The sequence below is a fragment of the Plecotus auritus genome, assembly GCF_963455305.1.
Source record: "Plecotus auritus genome assembly, chromosome: 3".
In the NCBI taxonomy this organism is placed as follows: Eukaryota; Metazoa; Chordata; class Mammalia; order Chiroptera; family Vespertilionidae; genus Plecotus; species Plecotus auritus.
The window spans coordinates 43,813,249-43,832,555 of NC_137772.1; the positions used below are offsets into that span (position 1 = coordinate 43,813,249).

Sequence of the window (19,307 nt, forward strand, 5' to 3'; positions counted from 1 at the left end):
CCCCCAGGCCCGGCAGACAGAGCCTAGATAGCAGGGCATGGGGGCTTCATTCGCAGGATGATGGCGGGGAAGCCCCAGGCCCAGCAGACAGAGAGCGGACAGCAGAGCATGGGGGACTTTGTTTCCATGGCTGTGGCGAAGCTCTCAAGTCCCGCAGAGAGCAGAGAACCACGGGGAGTGGGCCTAAGCCATCAGTAGGACATCCCCTGACAACTCCTGGATTGGAGAGGGTACAGGTTGGGCTGAGGGACCCCCACGCATGAATTTTGTGCACCGGGCCTCTAGTTTCATTATAAATTAGAAATCAAGGAGGAACAGTTTAGCATGAGTGACATCTGACTCCTGAGAGTTTTCTCCCATTTGATCTGTTCCACTGTAGCAATTCAGATATAGTATTACAAAACATGGGTCAGGACAATAGTTTGAAAAGAAAGGATAATAGTTTGATAAAAAGAAAATAGCTTTAAAATCTGGTGTAACTTTTTCACCTTGGTTAGGTGGCTCAGTTGGTTGGAGCATCATCCCGTACACCAAAATATGGTGGCTTGATTCCCAGTCAGGGCATGTACCCAGGTTTTGGGTTTGATCCCTGTTCAGGGTGCATTTGAGAGGCAACTGATTGATATTTCTGTCTCACATAAATGTTTCTCTCTCTCTCTCTCAAATAAAAACAAATTTTAAAAAGTGCCCTCAGGGGAGGCTTTAAAAATTATTTAAAAATCCTATATAATAAAAGGCTAATATGTAAATCGACCGAATGGCAGAACAACTGGTCGCTATGATGCGTGCTGACCACCAGGGGGCAGACACTCAATGCAGGAGCTGCCCCCTGGTGGTCAGTGCACTCCCACAGGGGGAGCACCACTCAGCCAGAAGCCAGGCTCACAGCTGGTGAGTGCAGCGGTGGTGGCAGGAGCCTCTCCTGCCTCCACTGCAGGCAGGCGGTAAGTAGCGAGCAAGGGGTCCTGGACTGTGAGAGCCCTAGACTGCAAGAGGGATGTCTGACTGCTGGCTTAGGCCCAATCCTCTAAGTAAATAAATAAACAAATAATAACTTTTTCTTAGTCTAAACAGGCCGAGTCCCACAAAGGCAGGTATGGTATCTTTTCCTCTTTGTATTCCTAGACCCTAGCACATTAGAGTATAAAGAATATTTCTAAGCAAATATAAAGAAAACTTCTAGGACTATTCCTAGCACTAGCCCAGGCAAATTCAATAAATGTCACCAGTGTTGTGGCAAATGAAATTTCAATTCCATTTGTTCTACATGCACAATCGCACAATATAAGGAAATTTCACCTCCCACCTTCCCTGCCACAAAGGAGAAATGCTAACATACTTATCTCACTCATTCCATAAATATTTAGAGGGCCTATCTTGTGAATGGATACATAAAAGAGACAACTTTTACCCAGTAAACACCTGGGTTTCTCAAAAATCAGATGTAGTTTTCAATGTTACCCTCCTTCAATTCAAATCAATATTGCAATGTTGCCCTCCTTCAATTTAAAGTTCTATATTAGAATCAATGAGGTATAAAGTCAATGGGAAAAATTAATTAGCCCTGGCCAGGTAGCTCAGTTCGTTGGAGCATCATCCCGCACACCAAAAGGTTGTGGGTTCAATTCCCAGACAGGGTACATACCTAGGTTATGGGTTCGAACCCAGTTGGGGCACATATGGGAGGAAACTGATCAGTTTCTCTTTCTCTCTCTCTCAAAAATCAATTTAAAAAAATCCTCAGGTGAGGATTTAAAAAATTAATAAAAATATACAATCTATGTATATGATTGATAAAATATTTATTTCATATAAAAATGTCATCATGGCCTTAGCTGGTTTGGCTCAGGGGATAGTGTTGGCCGGTGGACTGAAGGATCCTGGGTTCAATTCTGGTCAAGGGCACATATTTTGGTGGCAAGCTCAATCCTAGCCCGGGCACATGTGAGAGGCAACCAATCGATGTACCTCTTCTCACATCAATGTTTTTCTCTCTCTCTCCCCTCACCCGCCTCCACTCTCTGTAAAAATCAATGGAAAAAATGTCATCGGATGAGGATTAATAACAAAAAAAAGTCATCATGGATATTTAACTCTGGATTACCTGTCAATTATTTACTCAATTGTTCATTCATGTGAATTATATTTTGAAACAAGGACATTTAAATAATTTCTTCAAATAGTGTAAACATTTTTGTAAAGTTAAAGAGAAAAATCCTTTAAGATTTTTAAATAGAAGATATAGAGACTATCAAATGATTTATACAATGAAAAAAACTTAAACTTTTTGAAGTTTTGAAGTTCTTCAATGATTTAAATAATTACAAACAAAGAATCTTTTACTGTACTTAACTTCCTATTTGAATATAAAAAAAGTCACCTTAGTCAACAGTTTGATATTTATGTGTCAACTAAGTATTTCTATTTTGATTGAGTAAATTACAAAGGTATTTCCTGAACCCTGACCAAGCCCTTAGTTAAAAAAAAATTCTGTATTTGTATCAGGCTGTGATAAAGGGCTCATTTTATAACGCAAAAAAGGGAGTATTGGGTATCATCATGTGCAGGTATTTCTTTTTTCAAATAATATTTTGCTTTCATTACAGATTAGCATATTACTAAGTTATATGGTTCCAAGGAGCTGGCCCTCTAACACTTACTTTTTCCTGTGTCAAATTAAGAAAATCCTGTATTATAATATTTCACATATACTAAAAAAGTAAAAATATATTATTTGAATGTTTTCACTAGGAATAAAGAGACTAAGAAAATAACAGTACTTATTTTCAATTGTTCTATATGAGAAAATTTACTGAGTGCCGCTAACTATCCCCAAGTGATGGAAGTGATAAAAAATTTACAACAGGCACCAATTGGAATTCAAACTGAACCAGACACATATTTTTGTTCTACAGAAGAGAGATTCCCCGCTAGGCTTGACAATAGAGACTTAAGCAAGAAGAGGCAGAATTAAATTAGCTTACTAATTACAATGCTGTTCTGCTTTGCAACACATGGAAATTTCTATTATGTGTTGGGATTAAGAACTTATTTCTGTGAAAAATTACTTCTAGAGTTAGCAGAAAGCATTACAATGTTTTAATAGGCATCGTCACAAGAGTACAAGTTGATGCAACTAATAAATGCATATTACTTTTAAGGACAAATACTTTTAAGTATTCTACAAATAAACCTGGCAAAGTCTGAAAAGATAGGGATACATTTACTTCTACGTACAGCACTGTTTTCAAGAGCAGGACACTGGAAATCTCAATGTTCATTCACAGAGGACTGGTTGCATAAATAATACATCCATAGGATGGAATTCTACATTGCTGCTTTAACAAAACCTCTTATGTGACAATGTGAAATATTCAAGCTGCACAATAATGTGTATTAAAAGCCCATTAATGCAAAAATGAACATATACATACTAGTAAAGCTCTTTCAGGGGTGATTCACAAGACATTTAAAAGTGGTTACCTTTAGAGAATGAGAAGAAACTATTTGCACCACTTGAAATTTTACCCTGAACAGGTATTCAAATGTATAATAAATAAATAAAAAGTCATCAGGATAAAGTTAGTAGTTGCTTAAAGTAGTTGTTTAAAGAACTGAACTTTCAATGTATTTACTTTGCTAGTTATAAAAGCACTAAGAGGCCTGGCTGGTGTCGCTCAGTGGTTGAGCATCGACCTAGGAACCAGGAGGGTGAGGTTAGATTGCCGTCAGGGTTAGGGCACATGCCAGGGTTGCAGGCTTAATCCCCAGCAGGGGGTATGCAAGAGGCAACTGATTGACGATTCTCTGTTATCACTGAAGTTTCTCTCTTTGAAATCAATTAAAAAACACACACACACATTTAAAAACCACTAAGTGTAACCAGCATTCTTAAATCTATTAAAAGTCTATTAACAACACTGATTTTAAAGACAACTATAAATCTTGTGAGTCCACAGGACCTGTCCCCTGATTTCATTAGCTATATGTAATATCAATGTTTATTTACTCTGTAAAAAGATCTGGCTGAACATCCTTCACTGCATCATCGAAATCTTCAATCACAAGGTAGCAAAGAACTCCATATATAATCAAGTTTGAAGATAGCTTCTGACAATGCACTTAAAAGAAAGTTTCTGCCCTTCCCTTGAAGTGTCTCAAATAAATTGTGCTCTCAACACTGACAGTATACCACCAGTCTTATATTGAACCAAGGGTGTCTTACTGCTACTTTGTAAATGAACTTGCAATACTGTCTTTTGAAACTATATCACAGCTCCACATTTCGGAGGCCAGGAGCTCGAGGTAGTTAAAAAAATGAATGATTCAGGTTAGATTTAATGAAAATGCAAGACTTAAACATATGGCACTGGCCCAGTGAAACAACGGGAGTCCCAGGACATCCCATTTACGTTATGAGACCACAAATCTCTAGAGATCAAAGACTTCTCCGAAGGAAGAGCAAAGTAAGGTGGAAGCTGCTTAGAAAGAAACCCTAAAGGTAACTTCACAAGACCTTGGGAGAGGTGGGAAATCCAGCTTCTGATATTAGGAACTAGGAAAGAGAAAGAGGGCTACGTGGAAATAAGTGGAAAGAAGGCAAAAGGGCTAGACATACATTTCAAAAGCAGAGGTTGGGAATAGAGGGGCAGATGGTAGCTTAGAGTGAGGGGGCAGCAGAGAAGCAGAGGTGATGGGTCAGGTAGCAGCCAGGGTTTGGGAGACCAAAAAGGTCGGGCAGGGTGGATACCATGGAGAAGAGCGAGGGAGGTTCACACTAGGAGAAAGCGGGAAAGGGATGAGGGGAACCCCGGGGTCCGCCCCACACCCCACATCCCTCCCCGCCGCCCGGCTTTCCCATCTGGGCGGGGGCAGTATGTCAGGAGCGGCCGCACGTGTGTGCGAGGGGCGGCGGGAGGAAACTGGAGCCGGGCCCCGCGGCTGAAAGAGTCGGGAGGGCCCCGGGCACCGCCGGGGGCCGTGCGCCGCCTCACACGTGGGCTGAGCTGCCGCCGCCCGCCGGCCCGGCCTGCGCCGCCGCGGCTGAGCGGCCGAGGCCCGGTGTGGCGGTGTCGCGGGGAGGATCGGCGCGCCGGCTGGGTCAAGGCGTCTGGGCGACGAGCTCGCTTACCTCTGCCTGTTTCCGGACCACATTGTCGGGGCTGAGCAGGTTTCCCAGGAGCAGGTAGAACTGTTGCTGCTCCGCCGCGGCCGCCGCCATTGCGCTAGGCGTGAGAGAGAGAAGGAGGGAGGGGAGACAGGAGCCGTGAGGCGCGCTGGCGGGCCGGCGGGAGTGGCGGGGGGCGGGCCCAGCGCGGGGACCGGCACCAGCTGTGCGCGCGGGACTAGCTGGGCCGGGCGGGAAAGGGCGGGGCAAAGGAGAAAGGGGAGGATGGGGTGGGGCCTTGCGACCCCTCACCCCGCCGCGGTCGCCGGCGTCGGCGCCTCATTGGCCCTGGGCGCGAGGGGCGGGGTCGAAGCCGCCTCCTCGGGAGCCACGCCGATTGGCCACGCACCCTGCGGTGCCGTCACTGGCGGCGCGTGGCGTGCCGCTGGGTTAGGAGTGGGTCAGGCTGGTCCGGACTTAGCAACTTAACTGGGGCCCTTGCGGCGTCGCGGGGGAGGCTGGAAGAGCCAGCTGGCGGGGCTGGCCGCGGCGAGGGCCTCGAGGCCCGGCCGGGGAGGAGGGGCCAGCTCAGAGCGCGGGAGATTTCGGCGCCTCTGGCTGGCCGGCCCCATCCCCGCAGCCCCAGGAGCGCCCCCAGCTCCTGCACCTTTGGCTCCTGCGGTCCCAAACCCCCACTCCCTAGCGAGAGAGCTCCTTTGAAACCCATTTCCCACTAAATTCCACATCCATTCTCCCCCCACCGACCTTCCATCTGTGAGACCCTCTTGGCCGCCCCTTAACGCAGCCTGCGCTCCTCGTGACTCACGCCCTGGGCTGGCCCGGAAGAGGGGTTACTCAGCCCTGGGCTCTCCCGCCAGGCCTCTCCCCGGCCCTCGGCCGTCCTGGCACGCCTATGTAGCACACACGCCTCCACTCCTCCCCACCCCAGGATCCGTGACCATTTCCCTGAATTCCGGGTTTGGGGGTCCTGTTCTTTGGTTGCTAGAAGTTGAGCAGCACTCGTTTGTAGGGTTGATCTCTCGTGTTTATTGATCCCCACAGGTACTGGGGGCTCAGAGACCTTATTTAAGTGGCAGCACACTAATGCATAGATAATACACCCAATCTTCCTTTACTACAGGAACTGCCAAAGGCTGAGAGCAATGTTGAAATCAAAGGGCACCTCTGTTGAGCTCCTACTCTGCCCACTGCATTGGGCTAAGGTTGACTGGAAAAAAGAACACAATTCATTTTTGCTTCAAAAGGACACCACATTTCTAATGAGATTACACATTGGTTGAGGTAGAGAGTACTCCACCTCTGGCAGTCCATAGTATTTAATTTAGGAAATTTAATTTCCTGTTGACTATTTTGCTGAAGTTCTGCTCTTTGGAAGCTGACTTAAAACATTTGCCTTGCCCTAACCGGTTTGGCTCCGTGGATGGATAGAGCGGCGGCCTGCAGAGGGAAGAGCGTCCAGGGTTCGATTCTGGTCAAGGGCACATGCCCGGGTTGTGGGCTCCATCCCCAGTAGGGGGCGTGAAGGAGGCAGCCAATCAATGATCCTCTCTTATCATTGATGTTTCCATCTCCCTTTCTCTCTAAAATCAATGAAAAAAAATATATATAAAAAAACAAACAAAACAAAAACATTTGCCTTTTGGTGAATTTAAAACCTTGGCTGTATATTAGAATCTGGGCCACTGTGTCCAGGATCTCTGGGCAGAGGCCCTGGGATCCCCATGCAATTGTGATTGTCAGCCAAGGTACGTTAAAGGATTCTAACTGATTTGTGGAGAAAACTCCCTTAGAAAGTTTTAGCTGTGACAATGATAAGCTTCTCTATGAAAGGTTTACAGGTTTTTTTGTGGGTTTTTTGGGGGGTTTTTTTTTTTTTTGGTCTTGCCAGCCGTGGTAAAGTCTGGATTCTAAGGAGGCTTTTTCCTCTCCTATCGTTACTAAGATTTTGGGAATCACATACTATAAACCATTTTTAATTACTAGGTTACCAGTGAAATAAGATAAATTGTCTAGAGGCTTACTCAAGAGGACGGCCTGATCTTCAGCTATTTTTTAACACCTGCTGTGGTAAGTGTTTTTATTGGCAGTGACTCTGGAGAGTGCATATATTTGTTCAATAATTGTTAAATAATGGAAATTCCAACATAAGTCTATAGATTTCAAAATAGGGAGCTTATTTCCCAAGAATAGATGATCAAAGGTAATGAACGGTGAACATGAGTGGATTTGGGTCTTTAGTTTCTAAGTAGTTATGTAAACTTGGGTGAGCACATAATGTCTCTAAGCCTCAATTTCTCACCTATGAAATGGAATAATAATGGCTGTTAGGATATGGTGTTATTAATCACAAAAGTCCTAACAATACATTATACTTGGAAATCAAATGGAAGGGTAAAAAATTTGTCTAGCTTACTCCTGATTAGCTGCCACTGCTTTGGGCTGATTAACTGTGAATGGCTGACTCCTGATGCCTTTCCCGTTAGCTTATTAGACCTGACACGACCTCTGTTAAGTTCTGGAGCATATTTGCTTAGAGCGTTTAGAACCCCTTGTGAAAAAGGGTGAGGTTGGGAAAATGAAAGACTGGAAGTTTCAACTGTTTTATGAAACCTAGGTAATTTTGGATTTTTTTATGTTTGTTAAAATTCTCTGCACAGTCTGGTCCTAAATCCTTAGAAAGAGAACATGCGAATCTTCTCCAGTTACTCTTCTTGGTTGTATGGACTTCCATGTTTATGGGAGTGTTCTAGACATGGGAGGTGGCTGGAGAAGTTAGGCTTATAACACCTCTGAGAAAGCTTCTCTCAACTGTGGTAGAATTTGGTCTTGCCTTAATAACGCCTTACCTTAACATTTCTGGCTTATTGGGTGCTGAATGTCAATAAAAGAAGATTCTAGCCCTAACTGGTTTGGCTCAGTGGCTAGAGCATCAGCCTGCAGACTCAAGGGTCCCAGGTTCGATTCTGGTCAAGGGCATGTACCTTGGTTGCGGGCACATACCCAGTAGGGAGTGTGCAGGAGGCAGCTGATCGATGTTTCTCTCTCATCGATGTTTCTAACTCTCTATCCCTCTCCCTTTCTCTCTGTAAAAAATCAATAAAATATATTTTAAAAAATAAAAATAAAAGAAGATTCTACCAAATGAACAATCTGTAATTTGTTTAAAGTTGTCCCAGGACTCTAAAAGAACTACAACTACTTGTCCTGATAGTTGTAACTACATGTGCTCTCTATGTCACAACTTATGAGGGTCAGTTTAGATAATATAAATGAACTATTACAGCCCTGGCCAGTGTGGTTCTGTTGGAGTATCATCCCATGCACAGAAGGGTCACCCTGGTCAGGGCACATACCCAAGTTATGGGTTTGATCCCTGGTTGCGATGCATGTGTGTATGTATGTGTGGTGTACAACTGATCGATGTTTTTCTTCTATGAAGTGGAGATAGAAGTACCTTTCATCATGCGTTAAAATACTTGGCATAGTGCCTGGTACAGAGTAAATGCTTAAATGTTAGCTATCATTACTAATGCAGATTGAAACCTCTTGCACATCTACCTGTTAGATTATTACGTGTGTTTTTTTAGTTTTTAAAAATATTTTTTATTGATTTCAGAGAGGAAGGAAGTGGGGAGAGAGAGAGAGAAACATCAACGATGGGAGAGAATCGTTGATTGGCTGCCCCTTGCATGCCCTCCACTGGGGATTTAGCCCACAACCCAGGCATGTGCCATGACTGGGAATCAAACCATGACCTCCTGGTTCACAGTTCCACACTAAACTGGTGAGCCACACCGGGCATCCTTATGTTTTTATAATCCTATTACATAAGTCTTATTATGGCAATGCATAATAATTGTGGTTAAGAAAAAAATTTCAGTTTGATATGATCATCATAGAGCATTTTAAGGCCATTTTCAACATTAAATGCCATAGCTGCATTGTCCAATATAGTAACTACTAGCCATTATGGCTCTTGATTGCTTGAAATGTGTGCTTTTCAATCGAATTCAGATGTGCTTTAAATTAAAATACACACTAAATTTCAAAGACTTAGTAGGAAATTAAGAATAACAATTTAACATTGATCACATGTAGAAATGATAATATACTGGTTTAAATAAAATATGTTAATTATATTTACTAATAAACTATAATTAACTATATTAACAATTTTGCCTATTTTTTACTTTTTAAAATATAACTACTAGAAACTTTAAAATTACATATGTAATTTACATTTGTGAGTCACATTATATTTTTATTGGACAGTGCTTTACTAGAGAATAAAATAACCATCTAGCTGTACATAGGTGTCCTCCATACTTTGTTCATTAGATTTAGGAAGTGACTTGTCACAAAGTGAACATCACCTACCTTATAGTGCTTTCTGTTGCTTCCAGTTTTCCGACTTGATTCTCAGGAATTTGGAGACATGGTACAGTACTTTCTGAGCAATTCCTTGCTGAGGAATTTCTTTTCCCTGCTGGTTTGACATTAAACAGATTTGTGAACCTTTAGAAGGTAAGTGACTCCAGATTTGATCTTGTAGAATAAATACTGATAACTTAAATCAAGGACTGATTAAGAGTTGGGGGAAGGAAGAATACCTTTTATTTTTTGATGTTGATTATTTTCCCTTAAATGTAGTAAACGAATTTAAAAACCCTATTTGCTGCATTTTAACACCCACCTGAAATAAAAATATACTTAGAAGAATTTAAGTTATTAAGTTCAATATTTTTCTTTAGAACACAGATAGGTTTAAAGAAAAAGGATGGAAAAAGATATATCATGAAAAAAGTATCCAAAAGAGACCTGAAAAGTTATAATAATATCAGACAAAATAGATTTTATGATAAAATTGTTATCAGAGACAAAGGAAGACATTTTATTATGAAATTTAGGAAGATCTAAACAAATGAAAACTCATTACATATGCATGGATTGAAAGACTTAATATCAAGATGGCAATACTCCCCAAGTTGGCATACAGGAATTAAGGTAATAACTGTTAAAATTTCAACTGCTTTTTTCCCCCCAGAAATGGACAAGCTGATCTAAAATTTACATTAATTGCAAGAGACTACAAATAACCAAAACAATCTTGAACCCAACAGAAGTTGGAAGACTCACACCTTGATTTTAAAGCTTACTACAAAACTACAATAATGAAGACACTGTGGTACTGGCTTAAGGATAGACATATGGATCAATGGAATTAAATAGAGAATCCAGAAGGAAACCTTATATTTGTGGTCAATTGATTTTTTACAAGAATGCTGTGATGGGTAATGTTTCAACTTGGTGAGGCTATTACCAGTTGTTGGGTCAAACACTAGATTTATGGATGTGATTAATATTTAAAATCAGTTGAGCCTTGGCTGGTTTTGCTGAGTGGTTAGAGTGTCGACCCTCAGACTGAAGGGCCGAAGGTACTATTCCAGGCAGGGGCACATGCCCCAGTTTTGGGCTTGATCCCAGGTTCTGGTTGGGCACATGTGTCTCTCATGTCAATGTTTGTCTCTCTCTGTCTCTGTCTCTGCCCTCCCTTCCACTCTCCCTGAGGAATCAGTGGAGAAAGTGTCTTGGGGTGAGGATTGAATGAATGAATGAATGAATGAATAATAAATAAATAAAATCAGTTGATTTTAAGTAGAGCAGATTAAACTCCACCAGGGGAGTGGGTCTCATGGAAAGCAGACTGAGTTTTCCAGAGAAGAAGCAATTCTGCTTCAAGTTTGCAACACAAACCTGCTGGCTTGCTCTGCAAATTTCAGAATTCAACATCAACTTTTACATGAAATTCACTTGCTGGTCTGCACCTATAGATTTCAGTCATACCAGCTCCACAATAATGTAAGCTAATTTCTTAAAATAAATCCCTCTCTCTCTCTCTCTCTCTCTCTCTCTCTCTCTCTCTATATATATATATATATATATATATATATATATATATATATACACTATTGATCTTATTTCTCTGGAGAACACTGATGGATACAGGTGCCAAGACCATTTAGTGTTGGAACAGTCTTTGCAACAGATGTTATGGTACAACTGGATATCTACATGCAAAAGAATGAAGCTGGACTACTACTTCACACCATATATGAACCTCAAAACAGAGCCTAGACCTAAATATAGGAGCTAAAACTACAAAATTCTTAGAAGGTAGCAGAGCAAATCTTCATGGACTTGGACTAAGCAATCATTTTTTTTTTAGATGTAACACCAAATCACAAAAGACAAAAGGAAAAAATAGATAAACTTTATTAAAGTTAAAAACTTCTGTGCTTTAATGGGTTGTCTTTTCATCAAGAAAGTGAAAAGACAACCCATAGACTGGACAAAAAAATTTGTAAATCATATATTTTAAGGGACTTTTATCCAGAATATATAAAGAACTGTTACATCCAATAATAAAGAGGCAACCCAATTCAAAAGTGGGTAAAACATTTGAATAGACATTTCCCCAAAGAAGATACAAGAAAACAAATAGCTAATAAATACAATAAAAGATGATCAACATCATTAGTCATTACAGACATGCAAATCAAAACCACAATGAAATATCACTTCATTTCCACTAGAATGGCTATAATAAAGACAATAGCAAGTGTTGGTAAGGATGTGGAGAAATTGAAACCCTCATACTGGAACCCTCATACATTGTCTATGGGAATATAAAATGGTGTATTCAATTTAGAAAACAATTTGGTAATTCTTTAAAAGTTATACAGAGTTACTATATGATGCGGCAATTCTACTCCTGAGAATATGCTCAAGAGAAATGGTAACATGTCTACTCAAAAAAAAAACTTGTACATGAATGTTCATAAAATTATTCATAATAGCCACAAAGTGGAAACCAGCCAAATGTACATCAACTGATGAACAGGTAAACAAAATGTGGTGTGGCCATACAATGGGCTATTATTTGGCAATAAAAAGAAATGAAGCACTGATACATACTAGAACATGGATCAACTTTAAAAACATGATAAGTTAAAGAAACCAGACATAAAAAGTGGTTTCATTTATGTGAAATGTCTAGAATCAGCAAATCCATAGAGACAGAAAGTAGAATAGTGGTTGTCAGGAGCCTGGGGATTGGGGGTGGGGGGGTGGGCGGGGAGGAGGGAGCAAGAGAGGAGGGGAGGGAATGAGGAGTGACTGCTAATGGATATGGAGATTCTTTTTGAGGTGATAAAAATGTTCTGGAATCTGATAGTGGTGATGAATGCACAACTCTGAATATATGAAACACTCCACTGTATACTTTAAAAAAGGGTGAACTGTGTGGCTTGGAGCTCTCCAGCCTTTCCCCACCTCCTTCTTTCCCAGGACATTCCACCCCAAGCACACTGGAACCTCTCTTTCCTCTTTTGTCTCTCAAGGAGTCTCTCTCTCTCTCTCTCTCTCTCTCTCTCTCTCTCTCTCTCTCTCTCTCTCTCTCTCTCTCTCTCTCTCTCTCTCCTCACCTAAGCTCCAGGGGCCCTTCTTTTGCTGTAACTTCTTTCCTGAGCCCATTTCTTCTATGACTCACTTCTACCTCTGTGACTTCCTAAATAAACTTCTCTTAAAAAAAATAAGAGGGTGAGCCCTGGCCAGTTTGGCTCAGTGGATAGAGCGTCAGCCTGTGGACTGACGGGTCCTAGGTTAGATTCCAGCCAAGGGCAAATGCCTGGGTTTCAGGCTCCATCCCCGGTGGGGGACATACAGGAGGCAGCCAATCAATGATTCTCTCTCATCATTGATGTTTCTATCTCTCTCTCCCTCTTCCTTCCTCTCTGAAATCAATAAAGAAATATATTAAAAAAAAAAATAAAAGGGTGAACTTTATGGTATGTGAATTATTTCTCAAAAAAAGCTATTATTTTTTAAAAATGTTTTTCCTTAGAGATCTGAAGGAAATGGATCCAGATTTCAATTACTGTTTTTCTATTTTCACAATATTCTTAACTCAGTTCAAAATACATGGATGATAACATTCATAACCCTCAAACCTTCTGAACATTCCTAAACCATTATGGGGGGGGGGGGAGATTCAGATATGATTTAGTTTATATATTTTCCTCTCTGTCTATTTGCTATTTATAGCAAGTATCTTAGAGTTTAGACACAATGACATACACATTTTACCTCATGCATTATGATGGCATACATAGTGGAATATTAATTGTGACATCAATCCACATCTCAAATTAGCGTCCCCTGGCAGGATAGATTTTTTTTTTTAATATATTTTATTGATATTTCACAGAGAGGAAGGGAGAGGGATAGAGAGTTAGAAACATTGATGAGAGAGAAACATCGATCAGCTGCCTCCTGCACACCTCCCACTGGGGATGTGCCCGCAACCAAGGTACATGCCCTTGACTGGAATCGAACCCAGGACCCTTTAGTCCGCAGGCTGGCGCTCTATCCACTGAGCCAAACCGGTTTCGGCGCAGGATAGATTTTTTAATGGTCTAAAGTTCTTGAGGAAGAAACAAAAGGAATTTTATAATATTCATATTCTTCAATTCTGCCCACTCTATGTAGTAATATTTCATGCCACATTTTATTGTTAGTATTTATTCAACAAACAATTCTTTTTAGCAAATATTTATTGGGCACCTTCTCTGCAGTAGGCACTCACAGGCTGTTGTGATTCAGTAGTGAGCAAGTAGACTGGGTTCCCACCTCCATGGAGCTCGTAATCTTTTCAAAGATATCAGGCAATGAACAAGTAAACTGGGTAGATAAGATAATTTTATATAGTGACCACTGTAGAAAAGGAAAATGAGATCAAGAATGACTGGGGCAGAGTTGGGTACTACTTTAGGGACATAGTCTTTTGAGGGGAGGTGATATTTGAGCTGAGACTTGAAAGATGGGGAGACAAGTGAAGAAATGAGGGAAATTCCCCCAAACAAAAGGAGACAGGTACAAAAATCCTGAGGCAAAAATGAGTCTGGTGTATTCCAACAAGGAAAGACTATAGCGAGAGGGGAGTAAGCTCTGAGGGAAGGGGCTGGGGGGTAAGCAGTGGCCAGATCACCTAAGGCAGTGGTCGGCAAACTCATTAGTCAACAGAGCCAAGTATCAGCAGTATAACGATTGAAATTTCTTTTGAGAGCCAAATTTTTTAAACTTAAACTAATATAGGTAGGTACATTGTTATTAACTTAATTAGGGTACTCCTTCAATCGCACTGTACGTGCGCACCCGCACGTGGTATTTTGTGGAAGAGCCACACTCAAGGGGCCAAAGTGCCGCATGTGGCTCGCGAGCCGCGGTTTGCCGACCACTGACCTAGGCATTTTGATAGTTTAGTTGTATGATTTTCTAAGTGGAATGAGAAACCATTTGATGGTTAAGTAAGAGGTATGACCTGGAAATCAGCTTTAAAAGATCATTCTGGCTACTACATAGGAAATGCACTGTAGGAGGGAGTGGGGAAGAGCATTAGGAGGTCATCGTAGGACTCCAGGTCAAAGAAGATAGTGGCTTGGACTATAGCCATCCACCATGTCCAAAGTGGTCAGATTTAGATACTTTTCTTTTGGAAATAGAGCCGGATGTAGGGTGCAGAGGCAGATCCAAGTTTTGTGGGACCTTAAACTTACATAATTTGAGGGCCCTCTCTAAGAAAAATAAACTGAACACAAAATGAAGTGCCTTGAAAGGGTTCTGTGCAAGTGAAGGGCCTGCAGCTAAACTTCATGAGCTTTGTGGGGGCTCCACCTCTGTCAGGGGTGAGATGGATATAGCAAGGATGCCTAGGTTTTGAGGCTTAGCAGTGGCATCCATTAAGATGAGAATGTTTGGGGTACGGTCTAGAAAGGAGAAAATAAGAGTCAGGTTTCCTTCATAGGAACTTTGAGATGCCTCATAGACAAATAAGAGGCAATGTTCAGGAAGCAGTTGAACAGAAGAACCAGGAGCTCAGGAAGAGGGCAGAGTTGGAAATACCTATTTAATTTATCATATTTATAGCATCTAAAGCTCTAGAAGTAGATGACATCACCTGGGGAAGAGAAAAGAGGACGAAGGACTCAGCTTTGAGACATCCAAACACTTAGAGGTCAGCAGAGGAGTTTTTTAATTCATAATACAGATATCATAAGAGGGAGCTAGTGGCAGTACATTCACTATGTCACCTTAAATTCTAATTCCCTTTTGATTGCTGATGATGAGCGTTTCTTTAACACCGAGGAGTCCACTAAAATGTAAAGATAGTTGGAATACCAAGTAGGCACAAATGTTAAAGTAAATTACACAACACTTTATTCTGAAGCATAGTAACCTCCATCTTGTATAAAACTGCTGTTTGAATTCTCTGCTATTGTTAGATAGTCCCTATACCTGTAAACTCTGTCACTGTGAACTCTGTCATTGTAAACTCTGTCACTTTAAGACAGTCTCTTAGTCTATAAAATGACTTTGTTTTTAGTTCAAATAATAGAAAAAGATAAACTTAACTGTCTGACTTTGCAAGCTAGCCATCCAATGTGACAGATTAAAATAGACTAATACCAATAACAATTCCCATATTCTTACAAACTCATTATGTATTCAAGGTTACAACTGTCTGTAACAATAACTCACACAGAGCTCTTTGTAATATCTGCAAACAAAGAGGCTCAAAGGGTTTAAATATGGGGAAACTTCCTGAATGTGGGGCTCGGAGATTTGGAAGAGACACCTCCCTCTGGGCCTCGAGCAATAAATGACTCCTAATTAATTGGCTCATTAAGGCGTCTTGTATCTCATTCGATGATTTACAATATAACAATTTTAAGGGATTACTTTTATTGTTTGATACTTCGGGAGAAGTGGTATTTTCTTGGTGCTTCTCTAAGTTTTCTTCAACCATCTAATCCACTTCTCCACCTCTTATTTACAAAGAATGTTTTACAAAGAAATTAGATCAAACTAATACTAAGATGTCAAATGCTGTCTTCCCATCTCAGTCTAAGACATATCTAATTAGTTTTATTGATGCTTAAGTTTGTGCTTGATTATCAGAAATAATATACCTGCTATTTTAGGTGCACCCTCTCTCCCAGGAGCATGCCTGCTTTCCCTTCCCCCTCTTCTTCCTGCACATGCGTGCATCTCTTAAACTCTAAGGGACCCAGGAGACTTGTGGCCAGGGGAGCGGTGGCAGCCGTAGCTCCCCTTCGGCTGACCCCCTGAACCTATCTCCAAGGCTCCCTTTTCTCTGCCTTCTCAGTAAGCTCATTTCTGTCACTATGACTAATTTCTCAGTAAGCCAACGCTCCCACCTAGGCTCCCTCCTCTTGCTTCTTCTGTCCTCCGCCCTTCCTTGTTTCACTGTTCCCAGCTTTAATAAACATACTCGCAAAATGCCTACTATATATACCTATTACTTTATTTATTTACCTTTAAAATATTTTTATTGATTTCAGAGAGGAAGGCAGAAGGAGAGAGATAGAAACATTAATGATGAGAGAGAATCATTGATGGGCTGCCTTCTGCATGCCCCCTGCTGGGGACTGAGCCCACAACCCAGGCATGTGCCCTGACTGGGAATCGAGCCATGACCTCCTGGTACATCATTGATGCTCATCCACGGAGCCACACCTGGCTGGGCTATACCTAATATTTTAAAGAATGCAGAAAAGGGATGGGAAAAGCAGGTATGTGTTTTAAGTTCTATCTGCTATGTAAAATAAGAATAATATTGGAGCCATGTTATAAAAATGCTTGCGTTATAGGAATTCAGCTATACCACAGGCCAAATATTTTCTCTTAAAACGTAACTACATGTAGAAAATATTGATAGAGTGCAGCTTAAAAATGGAATATGCATCCTTATAGCTAAGCGCCATCATTTGAAAGGGACCCCATTACATTATTAATCAGGCTGGTTAGACTCCGTGTGCAGAGACTCCTACTCTTCCAGGGGCTCTGCCCTTATGAATTGATCATTTCATGGTTATGAGATTGAGAATAAGGGCTAAATCTTTTCTAAGGAAAGAAGAGGACTCTTCTATTTAAAAACTAGAAGAAAGTCATAATATTTAAGCTATTAACTTTAAAAGAAGCTTTATGGGTAAAATATATATGTATCCAACTTCGTATGTTGATAGCTTACAAAGCATAAAAACAATGTAAGGATAAAGTTACAGAGGTACTATGGTTTTATGTATTGATTTTAGAGAGGGAGAAAGAAGGGAGAGAGAGAGAAAGAGAAACATCGATGTTGTTCCATTTATTTATGCATTCATTGGTTGATTCTTCTGTGTGCCCTGACCGAGGATCGAAACCCCACCTGTGATTTAAAAAAAAAAAAATGAAAGAAACCCCACCTGTGTGTATGGGGACAATGCTTAGCCAACTGAGGTACTGGGCCAGAGCTAAGAGGTACTATTTTTAATAGGGTAGTCAGGGGAAACTTTTCTGAAGAGGTGACATTTTAGCATCTGAGAATAAATTGCTTCTCGGAACTTAATTTTGTGGAAATGTGAAGTTATTTAAAAATTAATGTTAAAAATACTCAAATCTTTTTTTAAATAGCAGGTTTTTTAATTCATAATAAAACCTAATAAGATTGAAATCATTTTCTGTGAGTGCTAACTTTCTATACTTTATCTCAGTGAATCCTCATATTTAACCAACAAGGCTTCAACGATTTTGTCATGAAAACATTTATTGGGGTCAGGAGGTCCTGGCTCCATTCGCAGCTTCACTGCTAACCCACTCTGACCCTGAACTGGGCTCTCAATGCTTCCCTAGGCCTCCATTTCCTCATCTGGAAATTGGGAGAGTTGGACTAGATCCCCAGGGTATCTTTTCAGCTACAACATTTGAGCATCATTAAATCAATTATCTCACTGTGTTGAAATAGAGTGATGATTGCAGAGGCCACTTAGAGCTGCTGTTCCGGAAACCAAATTGCTCTGGATCTCTGGGACCTGAGGTCTTATATCTCTGCTTGCATTTTGGAAGATTCCTGCCCCCCCCGCCCGCCCTGCCCCCCATTTTCCCTGTCAGCCAGCTGCCACTTACTATAGCTGACAACATAAAATGACAGCTGTCTCTGCTTGTCAGCTGTTCTCATCATCTGGTTTGCTGTGTGCTTTGGAAACCAGGTACCCGAGTGCATTAGATGGAATATGAAGTAGAGAGCTGAGTCTATTTCACATAGAGTACCATGCATGAGCTTGACAATTAGTTGGCCACTCAGGTAGTTTTCATTTTGGGATTCATAACTTTGTTCTAGAGGTGTAACTCTACTAGAATGCTAACACAAACCTCTCACTACTGGTATTATGGAAAAAAATATATATACACACTTAAGTGACAGAAATTTAGGGAGGTCTAAATTAAACTTCTTATATAATAAAAGGGTAATATGCTAATCGACTGAATTGTGGAATGACACAGGAGCTGCCCCCTGGTGGTCAGTGTGCTCACACAGGGGGAGCACTGCTCAGCCAGAAGCCCTGAGCTGGGCTCACTGCTGGTGAGCGCAGCGGTGGTGGCAGGAGCCTCTCCCGCCTCTGTGACAGCGCTAAGGATGTCTGACTGACGGCTTAGGCCCGCTCCCCACAGAGAGCAGGCCTAAACCATCAGTTGGACATCCCCTGAGGGCTCCTGGACAGTGAGAGGGCACAGGCCAGGCTGAGGGACACCCCCAAGTGCATGAATTTTGTGCACCAGGCCTCTAGTTATATAATAAAGACATCGCCACTCTGGCCAGAGTGGCTCAGTGCTTGGGCATCCTCCCATGCACTGAAAGGTTGCCTGTTCAATTCCTGGTCAGGGTAATGCCTGGGTTGGGGCTTGATCCCCATTAGGGGCCTGCAGGAGGCAGCTGATCGATGTTTCGCTCTCACATTGATCTCTCTCTCTCTCTCTCTCTCTCTCTCCCTTCCTCTCTCTTTAAAAACCAATAAAAAAATCTATTTCAAAAAAGGCATTGCCATTGACAAGTCCTCTCTATCTAATTTTCTTTGTAAGATGACATTTTGGCTTTTTTATACTTAGTTAGGTGATAACATTTTAGGAGAAGCAGTTAAATAAGGTGGTCTAGCCCTGGCCAGTGTGTCTCAGTGATTAGAGCACTGAAGGGTCACAGATTTGATTCCTGGTCAAGGGCACATACCTGGGTTGCAGGTTCAATTCCTGGCCCTGGTCGAGGGGGAGGCAACTGATCAATCGA

At 41.5% G+C, this 19,307-nt stretch overlaps 1 protein-coding gene and 1 long non-coding RNA gene across 2 annotated transcripts in view; one reads left to right on the plus strand and one right to left on the minus strand.

The window, feature by feature from the left end:
• IPO5 (importin 5) overlaps window positions 1–5,457 on the minus strand; it is a 57,263-nt gene extending 51,806 nt beyond the window's left edge. The window contains exon 1 of the mRNA XM_080661280.1: window positions 5,132–5,457. Within this exon, the coding sequence (XP_080517406.1) occupies window positions 5,132–5,221 (90 nt within the window). The 5' untranslated portion in view covers window positions 5,222–5,457. The remainder of the gene's footprint in view (window positions 1–5,131) is intronic.
• On the plus strand, window positions 4,993–10,378 carry LOC308244915. Its single transcript, XR_013960185.1, has 4 exons — window positions 4,993–5,185; window positions 7,112–7,195; window positions 9,532–9,652; window positions 10,173–10,378. It is a non-coding gene; the product is annotated as an uncharacterized lncRNA (long non-coding RNA).
• The last annotated feature ends 8,929 nt before the right edge of the window (window positions 10,379–19,307 follow it).